General features: G+C 42.7%; 1 protein-coding gene across 2 annotated transcripts; it reads right to left on the bottom strand.

Moving 5' to 3' along the window:
- On the bottom strand, positions 1 to 18721 carry STT3A (STT3 oligosaccharyltransferase complex catalytic subunit A). Of its 2 annotated transcripts, none has more exons than XM_048512965.1 (18): positions 18652 to 18721; positions 14101 to 14223; positions 13843 to 13903; positions 12509 to 12630; positions 12057 to 12202; positions 11007 to 11097; positions 9400 to 9506; positions 7791 to 7955; positions 7052 to 7232; positions 6123 to 6278; positions 5632 to 5723; positions 5029 to 5184; positions 4604 to 4792; positions 3808 to 3924; positions 2698 to 2800; positions 2235 to 2423; positions 1826 to 1941; positions 1 to 262 (listed from the first exon to the last, which is right to left on the bottom strand). In XM_048512965.1, exons 2-18 carry the CDS (start codon positions 14186 to 14188, stop codon positions 224 to 226), a joined length of 2118 nt encoding a protein of 705 aa, XP_048368922.1. In that variant the 5' UTR covers positions 14189 to 14223; positions 18652 to 18721; the 3' UTR covers positions 1 to 223. The 2 variants fall into 2 exon arrangements, with proteins under 2 accessions (XP_048368922.1, XP_048368923.1); XM_048512966.1 differs by lacking the exon at positions 18652 to 18721 and adding an exon at positions 18102 to 18399.
- Positions 18722 to 21490: the final 2769 nt, after the last annotated feature.

Raw genomic sequence — 21490 nt, 5'->3', positions numbered from 1 at the left:
TTTTATATACCCTTTTTTAATTTTCCCATCATAAAAGATACTAATTCTGATTTGGTAGCTGGGTCATATTTATAAAAATCATTCCCTCTAATACAGACTCATTGTATGAGGGCGGGACTTCATGGGCAACTGAATCCTTACTGCCAAACAGTATAAAAAAAACCCCTTCTGCTTCTCAGGCAAAGGCTCGGTCAGTGCTCGTTCTGGTACAGCGGAAAACAAATTACGTTCTTGACAATCCTCGATTATCCAAGTCCTTTACCTGTTGGAACAAAATGGAATTTTTCAGCTTTCTGCAGTTCGTGATCATTGGGGGGAAAGGTCCCTGACCCAGTACAAACACAGGTCTCCTACGATCCTTGGCTGCAATTGCTAGCTAGCTTCCAGTTCTCTTACACCTTGCTGAGAAACCTGTTAATTTAACATGTTCCTATTGTTTCCTCTACATTGCCCTTACCAGCCAACCTCAGCTAACAAAAGGAAAACTCAAACAGGTATAGCAAGTAGTTAAGTTTACACCCAAAGTTTTTCCCCCAGTGTTACCGAAGAAGTTAACTGGTAGCAGTAAGAATGGTATTTTTATTCAAACGCTTCTTAAACTCCAGCCTTCCACTTTCCTTTTTATGCTCTCCCACTTGGTCTTTCAGTTAACTGCCAATCAGTTACACAGCTGAGCAAAAATAAGTCCTCTAGTTTCAACCACCTTGGGTACACTTCACTACCTAAGGCTGGACTCTCAGATTTTTCAATAATATCCTGAAATAAAGGAATAAGTGCTCCTTGTAACTGACAATCAACAATCATCCATGTTCTCCCACAACCTAACTTATGGAGGGGACGGTGCACTTTTTTTGCAATAGGTTAAATGTTTAAACAGTTTCTCAGTACTACAACCATCGTTTTTGTACATCTGTCAACAGTTTGTGTGTTCCCTGGTCCTAAGATATGACTCGAAGACACAGGCCACAGTAGCCTTTCAATACTAAGAAAATATAGATCAGGTCTCTGAACAGGACGAAACTCTTACAACTCTTTGAGACCTAGTGAGGCAGCAGAATGGCGCATAATACTGTACAATCAACTGGCTACAATCAACTGGCCAGGAGGGAATGAGATTCCCTCTATTGACGTCACACAACTTGTCGGGCAGGTAGCATGGTTCAGCTCTGCAATTTCTGGATGCCAGGCCCAACAACCTCAGACAGGGCAAGTAAAGTGTTAAAAAGAAAGACAGGGACAGGGTCAAGAGGCAGATGAGGTACAAGACAGAAAAAAGCAAATAAGGAACAGGTGGCAGAAGACAGTATAGAGGAGGCGGAAACGCAAGGCAGAGGAGCGTCAGGACCGCAAGGAGGAGAGGGGAAAGGTACAGGATAAAGGGGGGAAAGAGGAGGATTTTTTTGTGGATTAGGAAAGGAGTCCAATTTAATTGGGAAGGACATAGCAATGGATTTTCACTACTCGGACCTGGGTTCTGCAAACCACAGATGGGTGGCCAAGTGCTCTTCAAAACAGCTCTTCAAAACAGACAACTGTGCAGAGAGTCCTTCTTGGGACACTATAGTAAAAAGGTTCAATATGTGCCTCCCTCCCACTTGGCCCCACTGTACTCAGATTCTGGGCAGGAAACCTCCTGGAGTCCTATATAGTGTCCCAAGTTCTATGATGAAAGAACGGTGGAGTACAAATTAAATGCCCAGTTCAAAATATGCAGCAAGGAGATGTATAAAAAGACAGAGGCGGTATCTTAGGCTAGCTGTTTGTAGAAAATGTGCATTCACCTCTCCTCCCCTTTAGCAGGTGATGCAAACCAGATCTTGCTTACCTTGTATATTCGGACCAACCAATGTTCTGTGGTGTATGCCTCTTCCAGTACATCGAGCTCAAAGTCTTTGTTACCAATCTCAGCATTTCTTACTCGGTCATAGCCTGGAGGACGTTCTAGAAACAGAAGAAGCAAAAGTGGCAGCTCACAGCAGCTTCTGCCAGTCCCTGATGCTCTCCAGAACCCCACATTTTACACATCTGACTCCATTTTTTCCTAACCAGTCTTTCACCAATGCACAGCAATGCCAATGTTATAGAAGTAAAGTAAATGGTGGATGAAATCCAGTTATGTCATAAACTCTGAAAGGCAATTGCGTATTCAACAGAAGACCCCATACATAGAAAACCAATTTAATCCCAAAATCCAACTCTCAAGACAATTCTCCTCGTCTGCCATTTTCACTTACTCGCTTCTGTGTAGACCTGTCCAAAGCGGTAGTAGCACATTTTGTACATAAGGCAATTGAGCAGCACAGGTGAGCCCTCCCTATCCACACGGAACTCTCCGGTTGGAGTGTAGTAATCATGTTCCTTTATATGCTTGCCAGTGTCTGTGCTCCCACCGATTCGAACCATCCAGAGAAATTTATTGATATCTGTGGAAAATAAAAACAATGTGAGTGACAGCCTCCTCCAAACGAACCACACTCTTTGGGTACAGGGGGGGAAATGCACATTCCTAGGTCCTGATTTCCAAAGATACTGCTGGGCTCACTGCATTTATGTATAAAAGAGGTGTCTTAGCATCTGCACTGGGTTAGTACATGCATTTGTGCCTTACTCCAAAATCAAGAAGGAATATTAGCACGTCACTGAACATACAATTGTTCAGAAAGTATAACATTCGTAAACATGGAAGTAGAAAATTACCATCTGATGAATATCCAGTGAGGCCTCCAAATATTACCAACACATAACTGACATCTAGCTCCCTCATAATCTCATAAGCTCGCTCTTCTGTTGATGCCATGGCCTGAAAATTAAAACAGAACAGCAGGGTATAAAGTCACAGTATCACGCCTGCTCATAATGACTAACTAACTCAAAGTGAGGGATTTGACCTCATATTCATTATAGAAATTTAAAAATCCCAGTTTATCTCCATAATTTTTCAGGTCTTCTATGAAGAAAAATGGGGACTGTCTGAGAGCAGAACCTACCTAGAGATTCCAGAAATTTTGAAGCATTGAATCATTCGCCTCCCCCCATTTTTTCCAAGTTGAAAACACCAGAAATTTTGGGAAAGAGGGAAATATATGCAAAATTTATTTTCTTATAAAACTAAACCTATTTTACTGATTTAACATAAAATGCATCATTCATAACTTAATTAATACAAAATATGACTGTTGTGCATATTTACAGCATTTGAAAGTATAATTGCTTTCATTTCCAACAGGAAGAACTGAAAGTGTATCCAATACTTGAAAAGGAGTTGCAGATTACTGCACCCTTCGCTAGTCTAGCACATGGATCTTAACTTGGGCAACTTGAAAAGTAAGAGGCAAAAAACAGAAGTTGAAAACTTGTGCAATAGAAACTCACTGGTGACTTTAGGCCAATCTCTCAAGAGTTGCTATGAAGATAAATAATGTAAGCCTCTTTGGGTCCCCATTAGGGAGAAAGGCAAGGTATAAAAAAATAGGTAAGTGAAATGTATGTGAAGACAGGTCCCTTTCATCTGAAAAGGGAAAAATAATTCACAGGAGATTTTTGTTAATGGTCTCAAAAATCTCCCAATTTTTCCATTGGAAAAATTTTAACATCAGATTTTTTTTCATGCTACATGTCCTTGAGTATAATAAACCTTCCTTCAAGCCTTTTGTTCATTCTAGAAGGAAAAACCATTTCATTTGAGTTTTTTTTTCCTCACAGCAGTCACAAAAATTTCTCAATTCTTCCAACTGAAAAATTGGTACCGAGGGGATTTTCATTTTAATCTAAAATTTCCCAATTTTTTATTCACATCTGTACACCTACCTGACCAACCCGGGAAATGTGAGTATTATTCCAAGTGTTGTTGTCCACAAGAATTGTTCTATTCGCCATGGCCGTTATTTGATATCCATAATCCCACCAGGACATAACTTTTGCATCCTGAAATTAAAACACAAAAGATGCAAACGAACACATAATACTTTTAGTAAACAAATATACCCATTTGAGTTCATTTGTGAAAGTAAGAAAAAAAATATTGGCTAATAAAAACTGTTTTTTGTGTCAGTATCTCAGAAATGCTGGCAACCAGTGCATTAAAACCAAAATCATAAGAACTTCATAGTACCTCTACATGGAGCAATTTTGCACAAGTGTGATTTCAGGAACAGTTAATCTGTCATTGTTAAAACCTAATATGCATGGTAACGAGTTATTTAGAAATACATTTTTTTTTAAATTGTATTTCAGAGGTAGTGCTGAACACAAGCAAGCATTTTTCCTTCATCCTGCAGTTTCTTGAATCATGTTATAGGCACTGCACATTCAGACCAAGTTACATATCAAGCAGAGTGAAGAACTTTAAACAAAATTTGAACAGCAGGGACTCACTCCTTTAGACAATGGCATTATGAGTTTACCACAGATTTAGCAATTAGGTGAAAGTTCGTGTAGATGCTCACTTCCTGCCTCCTAAAATTAACAAGTAATATACACTGATATCCTTGGAGCAAAACCAAGAAGGTATTTGTGTCGGGTGGAAGCGGACATGATCTGTCAAAGTGAACAGCTCCCTAGTCTCTTGACTGCTCCTAAAACTGAATACTCTGAAGTGACTCACCTCTGGAGTATTATGACGAAGCCAGTAATAAGCCTCCCTGAAGTCATCAAAGATGATTCTGCTACCATCACCACCACGAGCAGACAGCACTATGGAGGGGGAGGAGTAGGCTTCACTGGTCACCCAAGTTGAATGAAAAGTGTAGGTGATCAAGAAGAAAGCCATGATGAGGATCATGCCACTAGCAACCTAGGGAGTCAAAACACAAGGATTCAAAAGTATGAGAGCAAGATAATCAACCTTTAGAAAGAAACTCTTCAAAGAAGTATTCAGAAGCTACCCAACTGATAAACAGAACAAAAGTGACTCAGTAAAGCCTGCCCGATTATTATTCCCACAATATCCTTCTAGCTTGTTGGGTTCCTCCCAGAAGAGGACCTTGACTACTCCCAGCCACTTTAAGCCATCCTCATGCAGCCACTCACTTCATTTTTGATGGGGTAAGTAGAATCCTGCTGCTTTTTTGATTTCTTATCTGGTCGGCTGATATCCAGGTTCTTCATGTAAGTGGACAGCACTTGGGATACTCCAATGCCCGACAGAATACACATTACTGGAGCCAATACCAACATCAGACGAACCTGTGCAGACAGCAGCCCAATATGTTGATAAAAACAAAAAATTGGAGGGGCCACAGAAGAATTAAATATTTTCCCAGAGTAAAGAAGCTGAGTCTCTTTCATTTTCACTTTGGAGTCTCCAACTTAACCACAAGTCGATGACCCACTAAACGGAATGGAAATTAAAAGGGTGATACTGGAATAGCAGTCACTAGGCCCTTTTATCATAAGACTGCACTGTCCTTTCATCCTTGGTGATGCTCGCTTAACATGAGAAAACGTGATTAAAATGGAGACATGTCTAATTTTGCACTGATATATCCACACAAACACCTGTTATATGAAGTCTCATCATGTTATAGGCTGCTGTAGCAAGTAAAATGAGAAGAACTAGGATGCAGGTAGTTCCCACTACTGACCCACTCCCAAACTAGCAAATTCCCAGATAAGTCCACATTAAATCCTCACCATCACTGCAGAAAAGTACATGCTGGTCACACCATACATGATGATAAAGATGCGGGCATCAGACAGGTTACTGAAACAGTAATACAGACCAACTGTAAGAGAGGGAGAGAGAGGTCAGCTTTCCACCCCATTATTCCTACGCAGGCAGAAAAGGAAGACACAAGGCACCAGAGGAAATTCTATTGAACAGGTGTGTATGGAAAACAGACATTAGGAGCTAGTAGAATTACAAAATCAGATTCTCAATTTCTCCAAGTACAGGTATCTTTTAATGATGTGTTTCTCTGATCCATGCCCAAACCTCTCTTCTCAGCAAGCTCTTCAACACTGCTTCTGCTGTCAATTAACCTTCCTCTCATAATATCTCTTTATGAATCAGTCTTGGATGAAGAGACTGCTTATTTTCAGCTTCTGCTACAGTTTAAAAAGATCAGTTATTGAGAAGATAGGAAAGACAAAAAACATTTATTACATATCTATGCTATACTCACCTGGGAACATGAAAACAAGAAGTTGCAGGTCAAAGTAGTAAGAGGACCATGTGGTAGGCTGGTGCTCAGAGACTGAAGCAATGATGGGGATATTGTTCTTTGCATAGGAAGGATCCAGCAGGGAGTAGAAGCGACCAGTCCATGGAGAAATTTTTCCTGGCAGAGATGCAAGATTTACATTCACATACAGATAACTGAGCATAGTTTCATTATAGGCATGAATCTCTCTAAAACCAAAACCATTTTAAATCATGCTCATCATTCTCAATTAAAGTGTAGTAGAGCTTAACAGACAAATAGTGATGGTGCCCAGCTAACCTTTATTCTTCTAAAAAATGGCAACAACATTCAGCTTGTATCCAGATATCTTTTTTGCTTTTTCTTTGCTTTTAAACTGCAGTGATATACATCATTGTATTGTTTTGATAATGGAGATATCCACAAGTTACATGTGACTTGCCATACACTATACGTACACTGTACAATGGGTACTAGCAAACGAATGAGTCTTGATAGCCTATGAAAACTTTTCAGCCAAATTACGCGCAAGCAGGTTGCAATAGTTTGAGAACGGCTTACCAACTGGAAAAAGTTGATGTCAGCATATGCCAGAAGTGTGCTTATCCTTCAGAGTGAAAATTAAGGCTTTAGATATTCTATAATGAACACCCCACTTGGGCAAACTGAACTCCAGACCACAAAGTCAAGTACATTTTGAACATGTTTTGCAAACACAAGTGTGCTTCGTTTGGAGAAGTCTACCGCCATTTTCCAGAGAGATGGAACAGAAACTCACAGAGCTCTGAACCAAGTCACTTTTAGCTTTTAAAGTTGAGAAACTCTTCCCATTAAGAGGAAAACTGTTTCTAGTCCAGGCAGAGGACAGGCTGGAGCCAGCATGTATTTTAGAAACAACAAGATCACCACACCTGTCAACATCAGCAAAGTTCCTATCGTCAGAAGGACAAACCCAACCAGGGAGATCACACTCCTGAAGAGAATCTCAAACTGCTGAGGGTTGAGTTTGCTGCGCAGGTAATCCACAAAGGCATGGATCTGACAAAGGCCAAAGACACCCAACGCAGCCATGTGTTCGGAAGACAGGACAGGCTGTTGGGTGGAAAAATGAAAAAGTCCAGTTAAACTATGTTTTGCAATACTAAATCTGGCTCATATCTATTCACAGTGATTTCTGCATCCCAGAGTCTGCTTATTGCAGGAAAGTTGACAGAACTGGCTGAAGATCTCCCCATCCAAGAACTAACCCAGGCTGACCCTGCTTAGCTTCCACAGTCTGATGAGACCAGGTTAGCTGGGCTATCCAGGTCAGGGAATCCATTCTTGTCTGCTACATATCTGATGTCCTTTCCTTCTTTCCCACAACTTCCTAATTCAGTGCAACAGGATTTATCACACAATGGGGTTCACAATGCAGACTCATGACAAAACCCAGAGAGAACATGTAGTTCTGTGGCCAGCAAAAGTGAATTATGGTGTTTCAGGAACAGATGTGTTTTAGGAAAGATTTATCAGCATAGTAATACCACTCTGTTGAAAGAGGAAGCTATATCTGATGGCATACCCGAACGCATCACTTGATATTTTCCCCTTCATACATATACTAGGAAAGTTGCTTGCACAAAGTCAGTGCCAATTATTTTCCCTCACCTGGAAGCCAACAAAAGAGATCTGCATTGACAAGATAGTTCCTAAACAATATACTGTGCAGTAAGCCACATATATCCGATGGGAGAACCGGCCAGTCAGCATCAGCACCAGGACATGGAGAGGGATGAGGTTAATCAAAAACACGTAGCCACCCCACGAAGAGACCTGGGGGAGAGAGAAAAAAGACAGGAGGGGCCCAAGTTATCATACCACTAGAAGTAGTAAAGGCCACAGGATCACAGCATTGACCAACAGGACAGTGTTCAGCAAACCATCTCAGAAGTGCAGAATTGCCTGCTGCCTTCCATACTAAAATAGGCACTATCTGAAGCATATGATTTGAGCACTTGCTATGGAACGGCTTGCTAATAAGCAGCAAACAAACTTGCACGTGCTATTACTGAAGGAGAACTGAGGCCAGCCTAAGAGCATTACCAGATCAGATCTATAATCCAGCATCCTGTCCTTCACCACAGCCAACCAGACACTTCAGAATGCCCAGAAGCAGGCCAGAGTACATACTTCATTGTCTCCCAGCCGGTGGTCAGAGATGTACGACCTCCAAACTGCAAAGCTCCATTTTGGCCCCATTGCTAATAGCCACTGATAGAGCTGAACTCCGTGAATTTTCTAACTTTGCCCTAAGGCAACCTCTTACTAATCATTAGCATATTCTGTGGCTGTGATCTCCGTTCTGCCTGCCCTGAGCTTACATTTTCTCTTTTTTTGCCATCAAGTTGCAATTGACTTCTGCAACCCTGTAGGGTTTCCAGGCAAGAGACATTCTCATTGCCTCCCTCTATGTGGAGACCCTGGGGTTCCTTAGCAGTATCCCATTCAAACATTAGCCACAGCTAACCCTGCTTTGATTCTGAGATGTGACAAGATTGGGCTATCCAACTCAGGTCTATACCACACAGTTTTGTGAACCTGTATCATGTTTCCCAGGTTTTGGATGGAAGAGCCTCAGTTTTTCCTCACAGGAAAAGTGCACCTACCCCTTGATAATTTAAGGTGCTCTTTCCTGCACATCTCCCATGCCTATGATGCTCTCTTAAGAAGGAATGATTAGAACTATATTCCAGAAGTCACTACACCAGAGATCTATACAAGAGCATTACAAAACTAGATGTTTTTATTTCCAAAACTTTATTAAGAATCATCCATGGCACATAATTTGCTTTTCAGTACTGTCACATATGGGAACAAGATTTTCACTGACCTACCCCAGGATCTTGGCCAATCAAGCTAAGAGGCTGGCCTAATAAGTCTGTGGCGGAGGTGAGATCCGAACAGGGGAATTTACCAGTTCAAAAGTCAAATTAAGTCTCACAGCACCACCTTTACCACAGAAATAATAAACTGAAAATTATAAATATGCTGAGGATTCCCTATAATCTCCTGCCTGTTTATAAAACTCACTCCCTGGATAATCTGGTGAAGGTGGAAGCCACGAGAGCTCAGCCAATCCACACTGGTTCCAGGAGTACAAGATATGGTCCACTCAGGCTACACTTAACATCCTTTTTCATCATCCCACAGCAACACTACGTCAAGAAAAACTGACAAACCCTTCAAGGAGCTCAGAATATTGAAAACTTTCACTCACCATGTAAAAATAGGCGAGCGCACACATGGCTGCCCAGTAAATGGAGCCTGTCTTCACTGCTTTGATCCACATGTAGTAAGTCAGAAGCATACAGAATATGGCAATACCTGCAAAGGAACCACGTACAGAAGTCAAACTGGAAGGATTATTCCAAACAAAATGAACAAACACACTAATCTAATAATCTACACATCTTCTAACAGAGTAAGATATGCCTGACTAAACAGAGCTGTTTGGTTTATCTCCAGTTCTCCCTCGTAGTACCAGTTTTCATTACATTGCACCAAAAATATGATTTACTTAAAATGTGAACGTATTATTCAAATTAACTTTATATAAAGAGCATAAAGATCATACAGCAATTATGGTCTTGTAATTCACATTCTTGGTGGAACGTTCAATCAGCCAGTTAATAAAAATGCCCCTTTTAGAAGAGGTTGCATTTTCCTTGAAAGACCAGGTAATGGTCTGCAGGTTCTCCTCGACCCAGCTTTGCTTCTGGAGTATCAGATAATAGCTGCGATCATGAGTACCTTTTACCAGCTTAGACTGATCCATTAGCTATGTCTGCTACTGGGTCAAAATTACACTGCTGTGATTCCTGCTTTGGGAGATGGCTACATTAGACTACTGAAACACACCCTACACGGAGCTGCCCGTGAAAACTGTCTGGGAACGTTAAGTGATCTAAAACACTGCAGTTTGTTTACTATTTAGCATGCACAAGAGGCAGCACATTATATCAGTATTCCTTTACTTTCCTTGGTGACCTATTTGCAGTCACAACTCACTTCTACAACTCTAAACTACTGGGGTACCCACCCAGAGGAATTTCTACTCCAACAAGAATTCCACAGATTTCTTAAGACTTGCAGATCAGATCTTGTTCAAGGTACTTCCTCTGTGTAGATATAAGATTGCCATCCACCAAGAAGTTCTTTTTGATGGCTGCCTTAACACAGGGGAATTCTCTCTCTCTCTCCCTACATTCCTTTGTCCACCATCAGGCAGATGAAAAGCGCTGTTTGTCAGGAGTCCTCTCTGGATAAGGCTCTGTTAACTGTTTTCATGATTCTACAACTCAAGGTTACATTTATCTATTGCATTATATCTATTACTGGCTTTAATATTCTATTTTCTAACTAGGTTTTTATATGATTAACATAAAAATACTATGCCAGTGAACCACTCCAAAAATTTTGTCACAGCAATAAAGCGGTACAGTAGCTTAATACAAGAAATATATGCACTAATCTGGGGGATGATGGACTGAGAGCACACAATCTTCATTGAAAAGTGATAAATACATATGTTGCTGGATATTTTATTCACGGTCATAGTCACACACATATGGACCAAGATTGCAAGAGGACTGAATCAGCCAATTTTTATCAAGAAGGAGTTCTAATTCTTGCAGTGTCCCTTGGCATTTTCCCCTGTGGGGCTGAAGAACACAAGAGTACAGCAAGGGAGAAATCTCTACAATAGAACACTTACATAATAGACAAAAGGATAAGCATTCTTTCTAGTCCCAAAGTTCATATAAAGAAATGTCCATCATGCATCTGGCAGTTGTAAGCAGGCAGAACACTTTCAAATTCACTCACCTTCATTGTCATAGGACCCGGCAACAGAACGAGAGATGTAACCTGGCACCACAGCAATCATTGCAGCGGCTAAGAGACCTGCCCCAGCATCCTAGAGCAGGGTGGGGAGAAACAAATTTTAAAGAGAGATACCAATATTTTAATCGTTAACAAAATCTGTAATAGGTACAACCACAGATATGAAATGACTAAATGTTATTACAGCCAAGAGAGGAGTCATCAATTTAATAAACTATCTTAGCTCTATTATTAATAAGTTATCAATGTAATAAGCTTTCTTAGCTCTATTAGCAAAGAATACCCTGAGCTATCTTAGCAAAGAATACCCTTAGGGGATGAAAATATCTCACAAGGGCAGCCAGTATGGAAAGAAGTTCCAGGATAAAAGATATTTTATTTATAACTTATGATCAGCAATCAAAGTGGATTTCCTATTTCAGCATCCATAATATGCCTTATCTTAGTATACAAAGTACATGCAACTTGCCATGACAACACTACAATTGTTGTGATTAATCTACCACTCCATTTTAATCCAAAGAGCCAATGGAAGCAACGATGGCAAAACTTTAAATCACTTTAACATCTTGAGTGATGAGGCTATCTTTCAACATACATAAAGCTTCACAGTTTCCCACCCCCCTGAACAAAAACACAAAAACAATTCAAAAATCTTGATAGGCCCCAAAATTATTTCCTTCATTCACATCATTTCTTAGCGGTTGTGAGGCCTCCCCTCAATCTCTAACATCATTTCTTAGGTTTGAAAATGTGGAAGGAACATTGCAATGAGAAGATCCACATTGAGTAAAGCAAGTCCTGAACTCTTTTGGAGCAGAATTAAAGTAACATCACAGCATACGGATTTAAGGTTGCAGGCATAAATGAACTGCCAGATAAATCTGACTTAAGCAGCGAGTGATCAATAGATGGCAAAACATTAGAATGCAGAAATTCCAGCCTCAGCTCTTTTCTGGTAACATGCAAATAAATAAAGCTGTGGAGAGCACTGCTTTAAATCCAAAACTTATATTCCAAGCTTGTTTTTACCTTGAGTTCTTTGGTGAGATGATACGTTACGATGGTAGTGAAAGAGGAAAAAAGGGGAGCCAGGAAAACACAAACATTTCGGATGTCAATCGTAACATGGAAAAAGTGCAGAATGTGGTAAATTGCTGCAGATGTAATCATTAAGCCTAAGATAGAAATAAAAAATTGTCATTGACAAGAAGGAACTAACAGCAGAAGATTATTATTGAAGCGAGCAAAATTGAGCAGCTACACAGTTCATATGGTATCAAGCCAGAATAGGTTCACTGGATGATCTATATGATGCAAATCAATAGAGACATTTGGATGTAAGTGGCCTTCAACCACAGAGGTTCAGATGGTCCAAAAATGATCCAAATGCTGAATGGAATGGTCTATGCTGTTTATATTGTTCTATGCCTTAAATATACATCCTCTGTGCTTCTACTTTCAAAACATATCCTGGCTTTTACCTGGGTAGATAGTTCCACCGATGATCCTCCCCAGGGGGTACCATGCTCGGTCATCAAACCAGTTATGGAATTTGTAGAAACCCTCTTCTGCCAAGAAGCGAGTTGTGCGGTAATTAAAATACCTGTGATATCAAGAGAGATCTGAGATTCTTTCCAGATGGGCATCAGAAACACCATTCTCTGCTCCTCACATTATACTCTTAGCTTTCAGCTAAAGTGCTTAGGTAAAAGCTGGGCCAAGTCTCAAACACAAATCAGCAACAGCTCGATGCTGCACATTTTTTGCTTTCTTTTAGGAAACAAAATCCTTGTTGGATTCAAGCACACACACTCCAAATACATGAACAAACATTTGCCTAACAATTGATTCTTCACAGTAGGCATTTCTAGTAACTTGTTCTGCCACATGCTAAAGAGTTCAGCCCCATCCAAGGGGTCAGGTGGCCAGTCACAGAACCATGGGCCATGGCACTGCTCCTATAGTGTCTTCCTGGTGGCATGGGGAGGCTTGAGAAATGAAAAAGCCCCCCACTGTCAAGAAGCCCCCACTGGGCCTAACAGACTTACAACACCTTTTGTGGCTAAGGCGGATTCCACATGGGCCAAAAACAGCTGTGTGGAAACCATTTTACACCATTTTCACACCACTGTTTTTGGCCCATGCGGAATCCGTCCCAGTCTAAATCCCTGGCCGCCACTGTAACAGGGGTAATAGACAGGAGGGAGCCGACTAATGTTGGCTCCTCCACTGGCCATGCCCCTGGACCGCTCCAGCTATGTCGGCAACAGTGGCAGGGGCATTAGTGCAATCACCCCTCCCCGGAGCAAGTGCCCCAGGGAAGGCAAATCTGCCAGAGCCACTCCCACAGGTGGATTCACAAACCCACCCTACTTTGCATGAGGCTGTCAGTTTACTGGACAGCTCCAGTGAAAGCACCACCATCTCCCTGAAACCTTTCACTGAAAACCTGTTGTTTTTTTCAAGCCAATCCTTAAAGAACGTAATTTCAGTTGGCCTGAGAGTTCTGACCATTAGTTTAGAACATATTTCAAATATATTTTCATCCTTTCAGTTCTTAGATCCACTCTCTATGAGAACTGTCTTCAACTGATATTAACTATACTGCTGAACCCACTGATGCAAATCCTATTACAATTTCCTTAAAAAACAGCTCAACGTCACTGAAGCATTTTGAACTACTATGATTCAAATATAATAATCTGTTCTTTTCTTTTTACACAATGTACTGCCAGAGGGAGATATAATCAATGTTAAACACAGTGTGACCACTGATCTCACAAATCAAAGACTAACAGGAAACTGGTATACTTACGGATCAAATTCATGAATAACACTCTCAAATCTTAGGACAGAGAACAGTCTGGTAGAGAAAGCTGCAAGAGAAAGGACAGGAAAGTCAATGCACAGTACAGAAGCTTAACCACCAGAAAACGATACAGTCATCAGATAAGCATCTAGTTTGGAAGCTGGAAACTTGAGGTCCAAGGCCCAACAAGACCCAGAAGAATGCAATGCTACTAGGCACATGCCATGAGATCTTAAATTCAGAGTTTCAGAAGTCTGAACTTACACAGCACAGCTGCCATTGACAGAATGAGGAGCTTGAGGAGGGTGTCTTGTTTTTCATAGGACAAACGGAGAAATCCTAACTTGGTCATTTTAGCAAAGGCAACAAAAGGCAATACTTAAATACCTGGAAGGAAAACAGAAAAGACAGATGAGCAAGGTAAAAGGGAAGCTGGACTGTGGCAATCTATTCTTCAGGCTCTCCAAAATAGATAATTATAAGCAAAAGCGTTTCCTATGGAGACTGCATGTGGTCTAGGTCACAAAGGCCTCCTTCCCATACGAGCCAACCTAAAAGGTCATCAAGTGTAGCCAGATCCCAGTGATACACACAAAGACTCTCCTGACTTAGCAACTGATCCAATGCCATCATTCATGCTCTTTAAAAAATCAAGTCTCCATCAACTTCTTCAGTTTCTTTGCCACTCCAGGCTCATTCAACAGAGCAGCTTCTTTCAAAATGACACAAAATAAACTTATGAGCTTTTCCTTCTAAAATGTGTAAAGGTACCATAGCCCTAGTCCTACCCCTCGCCCTAACCCGAATCGGAGCTTGAGTTCCTGCCCTAGCCTTAACACTAACTCTATGGTACTCGGGCTCCAATTCGGGGTAGGTTGAGGTGTGGGGCAAGTACTTGGACTAGGACAACGGTCAGTTTCAGATTTTGGTATAGTGTTAGTGTCACAATTTATCACAAAATGATTTTCCAAAAGCATAAGTTTGGGTTAGGGTGAAGGTTAGGATACAGGATTACATTCAGGTTAGGGTTACATTGTGTACTAGGGGACGAACTAGGACTAGGGCTGTGGTCTGTGTCAGGTTTTGGTTGAAGTGTTACGGTTCAGGTGACAATTTATGACTGAATATTTTTTCCAAAAACATAAGTTAGGGTTAGGGTTAAGGCTAGGGCAGGGGATCGGATTCAGGTTAGCATTACGTTGCATTTTAGGGGACAGACTAGGACTAGGGTTCCGGTCCGTTTCCGTTTTTGGGTAAGGTGTTATGGTTCGAGTGAAAATATAGGGTTGTGGTCCATTTCAGGTTTTGGGTCAGAGTTAGGGTTCAGGTGACCATTTATGACTGAATAAATTCTTTTAAAAACCAAGTTAGGGTTAGGGTTAAGTCTGGGGCAGGGTCTCAAATTCAGGCAAGGGTTACATTGAGTTCTAGGGTGCAGACTCGGCCTGGGGCCACGGTCTGTGGTTAGTGTTAGGGTTCGGGTGACTTTATTCAGTCATAAATTGTCACTCGAACCCTAACTCTGACCCAAAACCTGAAACAGACCAGAATCCTAGTCCTAGTCCGTCCCCTAGAACGCAATGTAACCCTAACCTGAATCCGATCCCCTGCCCTAAACTTATCCCTAACCCTAAGTTTGTTTTTTAAAAAATCATTTCGTAACAAATTGTGAAACTAATGCTAAACCGAAATCTGAAACTGACCATAGCCCTCGTGCTAGTCCTCACCCCAGAGCCCAACCTAACCCGAAACGGAGCCTGAGTTCCTACACTAGCCTTAACCCTAACTTCTGCTTTTGGAAAAAAATATTCAGTCATAAATTGTCACCCGAACTGTAACACCTGACCCAAAAACTGACATGGACAATAGCCCTAGTTTAAGTTCGTCCCCTAGAACGCAACATAACCCTAAACTGAATCCAATCCCCTGCCCTAGACTTAACCCTAACTTTTCTTTTTGTGGTTACCAGCTTTTTTAAACCATTAAAAAAATTAGGCAGTCTCTGCCTGCAGTCACAGTTTGTGTGGAAACACCAAGAACTATAATTACTTTTTTCCCTGAAGCCACAGAGTCTTTCATATAAAAAGGGACATTGGTACAAGAGGAAAGGGACTACAACTCTTCACACTTGAAAACCCCCACCTGTTCCAACCGCTTTTCCCCTCCTAAATCATGTGGAAAAATAATCACTGAACTACATCAAACATGCAATTCCACTTTTGTGCCTGCCACACCAACTATCCGCTAGGATTTCTAAATAGTAAACCCTGGCAGAATTGGCTGGCTTAGCTGCTGGAGAAAAAAGAATAAAAAGAATGCTAAAACACAGCAACCATGGCAAACCTTAAGTGCTCTAGTAGGTGCAGAAGCCGCTGCAGCACACTGGCAGCACCACAAGAAACTTGTTATCTGAAAATGCAAAACTTGATCAAGTGTCAATATGCAATGTCCCACACAAAGTCAAACTGCCCTGCAGGGAACTCCACAAACAAATAATGATCGCTGCACTCCTTTTGGCCCAACTATGCCAGGAGACTGCAGCATACTGTTACTGCAAGATTCCCAAGTCTACAGAATAGGAAAACTCCTGGGCTTCCAGGGGACAATAGTGGGGTCAGCATCATTCAGAAAGTATGGTCCATCACCCTGTCTTGTATTTACATTAGATATAATTTCCTCTGTAGCAGAACCTCACAACCTCAATACACATAGAATGAATGGGAAGTCAGTGAACTTGAAGGAGGCAAAGCATTCAAGCAATCATCCATCCAGTTAAAGATGAACCATCTCACCTCCCAGTTTTAAAAATGCACTTTTGTAAAATGCAGCAACACATGAGATTTTACTGGGATCCCATGGCAGACACATATCCAACCGGTGCTCCATCAGCTGCATTGGCTCCAGATGGAATACGCAATCAACATTCAAGATTCTGGAGCTTATTTTCAAAGCCCTAAGCACTCTACAGCCTTCATACCTATGGGACTGCCTCTCCAATTACGCTCACTGAAGACTGTGCCAGTCAGCAAATAATCATTTACTGGTGATCCCTGGCTTGAAATATATCCCATTAGCCTCAACCAGGGGCACAGCTCTTTCGGCCCTGGCCCCAGCCTGATGGAACGCTGTGTCCAATCAGTCCACTCTACTGCTACATTGAAATTTTAGTCACTGCCAGTTTTAGAGCATTATACTAACGTTTTTAATTTTTAAAAAATGAATGCTATCCGTTGTATTTTAATTGATGTAAGCCACCCTGGGCCCATAAGGGGAAGGGTGGCCTTATAAACAACAACAACAACAACAACAATAATGAGGCTGTAGAAATATATGCCATGTATGGGTCCAAGACAGAAGAGAGGAAAAGGGGAAAATTTCTGCAAAAATGAGGAACAAGAATCTGTAATAAAGGCGTATAAAAATGTGAATCGGTTGTACAGAGAGCTAGATCATTGGTCCATCTAGACCAGAAGGAGCAGCTCCCCCAGCCCTTCCCCAACTAAAAGCATTTCTTCAGACCTTTGGGGCAGCTTTCATTTCTGACCTGTTTCAGGGCACTTTGCAATGGAGAGATTAACTGGGATATCTTGCATCATTTTCTATGAGCTGTGTATCCTCCTATAGTGCAGACAGCTGAGAGATAGCCAATGAAATGCCAGTGCTGGAAAGTGCCATCTCGTTGCAACTAACATGCCAAGTCCCAAAGCAAGAGATGTTCAGAGGTGGCTTGCCACTGCCTGCCTCTGAGCAGCAACCCTGAACTTCCTGGATGGTTTCCTATCCAATCACTAACCAGGACCAATGTTCATAAATCACAGCCTACTTTCTCCAATGCAACGAATATTAAATTCTCACATAGCAGAGCACACAAAACACTTAAAATCTATATTTCTATTGGCCAGATTTCAGTTTTACATGGTCTATATTTTTCTTTACATTGCACATAAATCTATAACACATGCATTTTTTGTAATTTTGTTTTCTATTAGTTTTTAATGCTAACTAACTGCATCCCCTTCTAATTATTATATTGCATTATACTTTTGATGCCAATAAAGGCCTATGTATATATGTACATCGTACATTTCATCTCTTCCTGACCCTATCCTTTCGCTCACTGCCACTTAAAAGCACCAAGAGACTCCGGCCTGTTTTTGCTGCAAAAGACTAACAAAACTACCTCTCTAGAATTATTACTACCTACTTTATCTGTTTTAGAACCAGATTAAGGAAACGAAATCCTGATATTATGGGGAGAGTCTTACCACTATTGCATTTTCCACACAGACTTTCCCCTTTTCTTCCATCCAGGGACACAAAAGCATCTCCCACTGAAAATACCCCCAATATCTCTTAAACTGGGACAAAGCGGCCGTTATAACGTGTAGCCTTGGGCTCTGTAGGAAGGACTCAGTGAGTCGGCGATCAGTATTCACCCAACGCCTCATTTCCACACCCGTCGGCCATGCCAGCGTCTCCCCGCAAACAGAAATGTAGCGACGCAAGGTTCTCCCCTTAGGGACTATTTTTCTGCGTGCAGGGAGGCTTTTCTTTAACGATAGTTGTTAATAGAGTGCTGGACACGTGACTCTTTCCCATCCCCCCCCCCCACGGAAAACGTGCATGGATCTTGTCCCTGGCATAAAGTGGTGTTCCCTCCCGTTAAATCTCCAACGCCGCTGCCTTTCTCCCTCGTCAGCCAGGCCTTTCGTCCCTGAAGACATAACATCCAGGTGTGAAGCCACCAACGCCCCCACACCCAGCCCGCCCACCGGCAGCATCCACGCTTCTCCACCAGGACAGTCGCCCCCTCACCTGGCACTCTCGGCCCCGCTCCCTCAGCCATCCGCTCCACGCGCACCCACCCCTTACTGCAACCCTAAACCCACCCCTACTCCTGAACTGCGAGGCAACACTATTGGGGAAAATTTGTATCCATCACGGCCAAAGACCGTATACGCCCACCTTTTCCCTCAGCTAATTGGCTCAAACCGTTGTCTTTCAATAGAGAGGAAGTTTGAGAGCCGCGCTTCCAGAGACTTGGTCCCCGATTGGTTAGGAAGCATGCTGCAGTAGGGGCGGTTGCAGTGCGGGAAGTTTGGTTGAGAGGCGAGCAGTGACGTGTCTATCGAGACTGGACGGGACGAGCGGGTATTAGGGAGCGGGCGTGGCCACGTGTCGTCATTTGGCGACACGTGGAATTTGGCGCACGGGGATTGGCTGCGAGGAGGAATTGCTGTTTGCAATGTGGGCTTCGAAGAGTTAAAGCAGATATATATATTCGTAGATAAATGCAATTGCAGTCAGCGCTTTGGCTGTGACCCGGGTGCGCTAACGTATAACGGTGCCGGTGCTCACCTGAAAGTTAGTGCAACCGGAGTCAACGGTGCTCAGTCGCAAATCATTGCGATTGAATCAGTCGGGTTTACACCTAAGTGCAATGCCAATGAATGGGACGAATACTCCCATTATATACCCGACTGAATTCCAAAAGCAGAAATCGCTTCATGCCCGTTTATTAATCCTACGGGAGCATTATCTGCATTTCTCAAGAACTTGCAACGTTTTGTCCGTAGGGTCGGATTGCAGCTGCAAAAGCCACGTAGCAAACCATGTTGCAGTGTGGGTTTTTTTCTGGGCGGGGCTGCACAAAACTGGTGTAGTCTCAGTTACTGCACAAGTGGGGCTCAGGTGTATGAAAGGAGCAGCGTTGCTACTGACAGCCCCTCCCCGTCCATCAGGGCCAGCGAGGGAGAGAGGGGGGGCGGTCAGAGTACCCCCACCGACGGCGACGACCCTCCAGCTGCAGCCACCGCCGCCTACCCTGCAGAAGGGCCCTCTCATTCTGCCCGCCGGCCGCTTCGCTCCCGGGGCCCCCTGGACGCTTCCGCCTTTACGGCCCCGCCGGCCAATCAAGCGGGAGGAGGAGGAGGAGGAAGGGCGGCGGCCCAATCGGCGCGCTCTCTCGGGACTCGTCACCTCGGAGGCGACGGGGAGGCAGGGAGGGGCTCCCGCATTGGCTTCGAACAATCCCCCCCGCCCCCACTTGGCCTGGCTCCCCCCGGACCCCGCTCGTCCTGATCGGGTGCCGCAGCTGACGAGAATCTGCCCCCCCCCCCGTCCCTCCCCTGGATCACGCCACGCTGATCGCCGCCTTCGCACGAGACAGCACGTGGATGTTAAGGGGTGATGTGGCGTGTCCGAGCCTCTTTGGGAAAAGGGGGTTGATGTTCCCTCTTAAAGAGTGCACAGCTCACAACAGGTCGATTGACAGCCTCACCAGCCTAGATCAGAACTGTGGCTGCCTCAGGTGTTATCAGCCCAGATCAGGAGTGGGTGCCTGGACTGGCAAGCCTGCAGGGAGCTCGCCAGGCCAGCTCAGAAGGAGGGGGGGAGTGAGCCCCTTAAGCCCTCTCAAGGGGCTAGATCCAGACCACGTTTAACACCTCTGCTTCAACCTGAACCCACCTAAGCCTATGCCCCTTACTTAAGTGCTTGAGACATGATAAGTGCTGATAAGCAGACTAGAAAACACTTGCTGTTCCTTTTCCCTCTCTATAGCAACCAATTAAAACAGATGCAAGAAATAGTTCTTATCATCACAGCCCTTTTTCCTGTTTCCAGCTGAAACCACTCCTTTTATCAAAGGGAAACAATACTGTGATTGAACATCTCTCTGTAATTCTTCCTCGTGGGTAAATATGGAGTTTCAGTATTTATCTGATCTTGCTAAAATACAGTAATTAGAGGGCAGAACTCCTGCTCAGTCTAGAGCCAGACCAGATGTAATATTACATATGTACCTAAATGCTGAAAAAAGCTGCTTCCCTCTGTCCCCAATACCAACTTTCCTGATTTTAAAAGACTGTGCATGTTTCTGCTGCATTCTCCAGTAGCCTGCAGGGAAAGAAATGACCTACAATTTTATGGAGGGAAAAGCTAAGTATGCAACTCCCTATCCCTAACAGAAGCTGCACATTAGCCTACCATCTAAGGTTGGCTCTTAAAAGCATACAACTTCCTCTTTAGGTTCTATCCTTACCACTCCATATCTTAATTACAACCTTCTTGTAATCCCTTCATTCAGGCATGATCTGCCATAAAAGCGGTCTCCAGGCCTCTAGGGGCAAGGAAGTTTGCCTCCTGGCAAAGGAATTTGCTGCATCAGGTTTGAGAAAACTGGAGTGCTAGGCCTACAGGCAGTTTTGCTCCTCATTTTCAGTCCAATGCTATTCTGTGCCTCAAACAAAATTCATGTTAAGGACACTTTTTGTCTCCTTTCCAGTCTTAAAGCTTTTCGTACAGAAGAGAGGATAGGAAAGGAGAAGGGCTGGGGAGAGAGAGAAAGGATTTGTTCTGCTACAAAAAAGCACATCTTTTTCTGTTATCAGTTGGGGGCATGGTTTCCTCCAAACTCAAATCTGATTTGCTATTGAAGGTTTCTTCCTTTTTGAAACAGCAAACCAGGCAGTTACAAAATTCATCACAGCTTAGAAATAAAAAGCATTCCATTAGTTCATTGGATATGATTGGAAGCATGCAATTATCTCAATGTAAAGAACTTTTTCTCCTCTATTAACTCTATTTATTTGTTAATAGTTATCAACAGAGGTGCAGTCTGTCTAAAAATTGTCTTGCTACACATAGCCAAGAT

The sequence above is a fragment of the Sphaerodactylus townsendi genome, linkage group LG12 (genome assembly GCF_021028975.2).
Source record: "Sphaerodactylus townsendi isolate TG3544 linkage group LG12, MPM_Stown_v2.3, whole genome shotgun sequence".
Taxonomy (NCBI): domain Eukaryota; kingdom Metazoa; phylum Chordata; class Lepidosauria; order Squamata; family Sphaerodactylidae; genus Sphaerodactylus; species Sphaerodactylus townsendi.
This window is presented reverse-complemented; position numbering and strand designations above follow the sequence as displayed.

Coding starts and splice junctions, on each gene's coding strand:
- STT3A (XM_048512965.1), bottom strand. CDS start 14,188: ATGACCAAGTTAGGATTTCTCCGTTTGTCCTATGAAAAACAAGACACC. Junction 7,233..7,790: donor TCTCTTTTGTTGGCTTCCAG/GTGAGGGAAAAT, acceptor TCCACCCAACAG/CCTGTCCTGTCTTCCGAACA. Junction 1,942..2,234: donor ACAGGTCTACACAGAAGCGA/GTAAGTGAAAAT, acceptor TTCTGTTTCTAG/AACGTCCTCCAGGCTATGAC.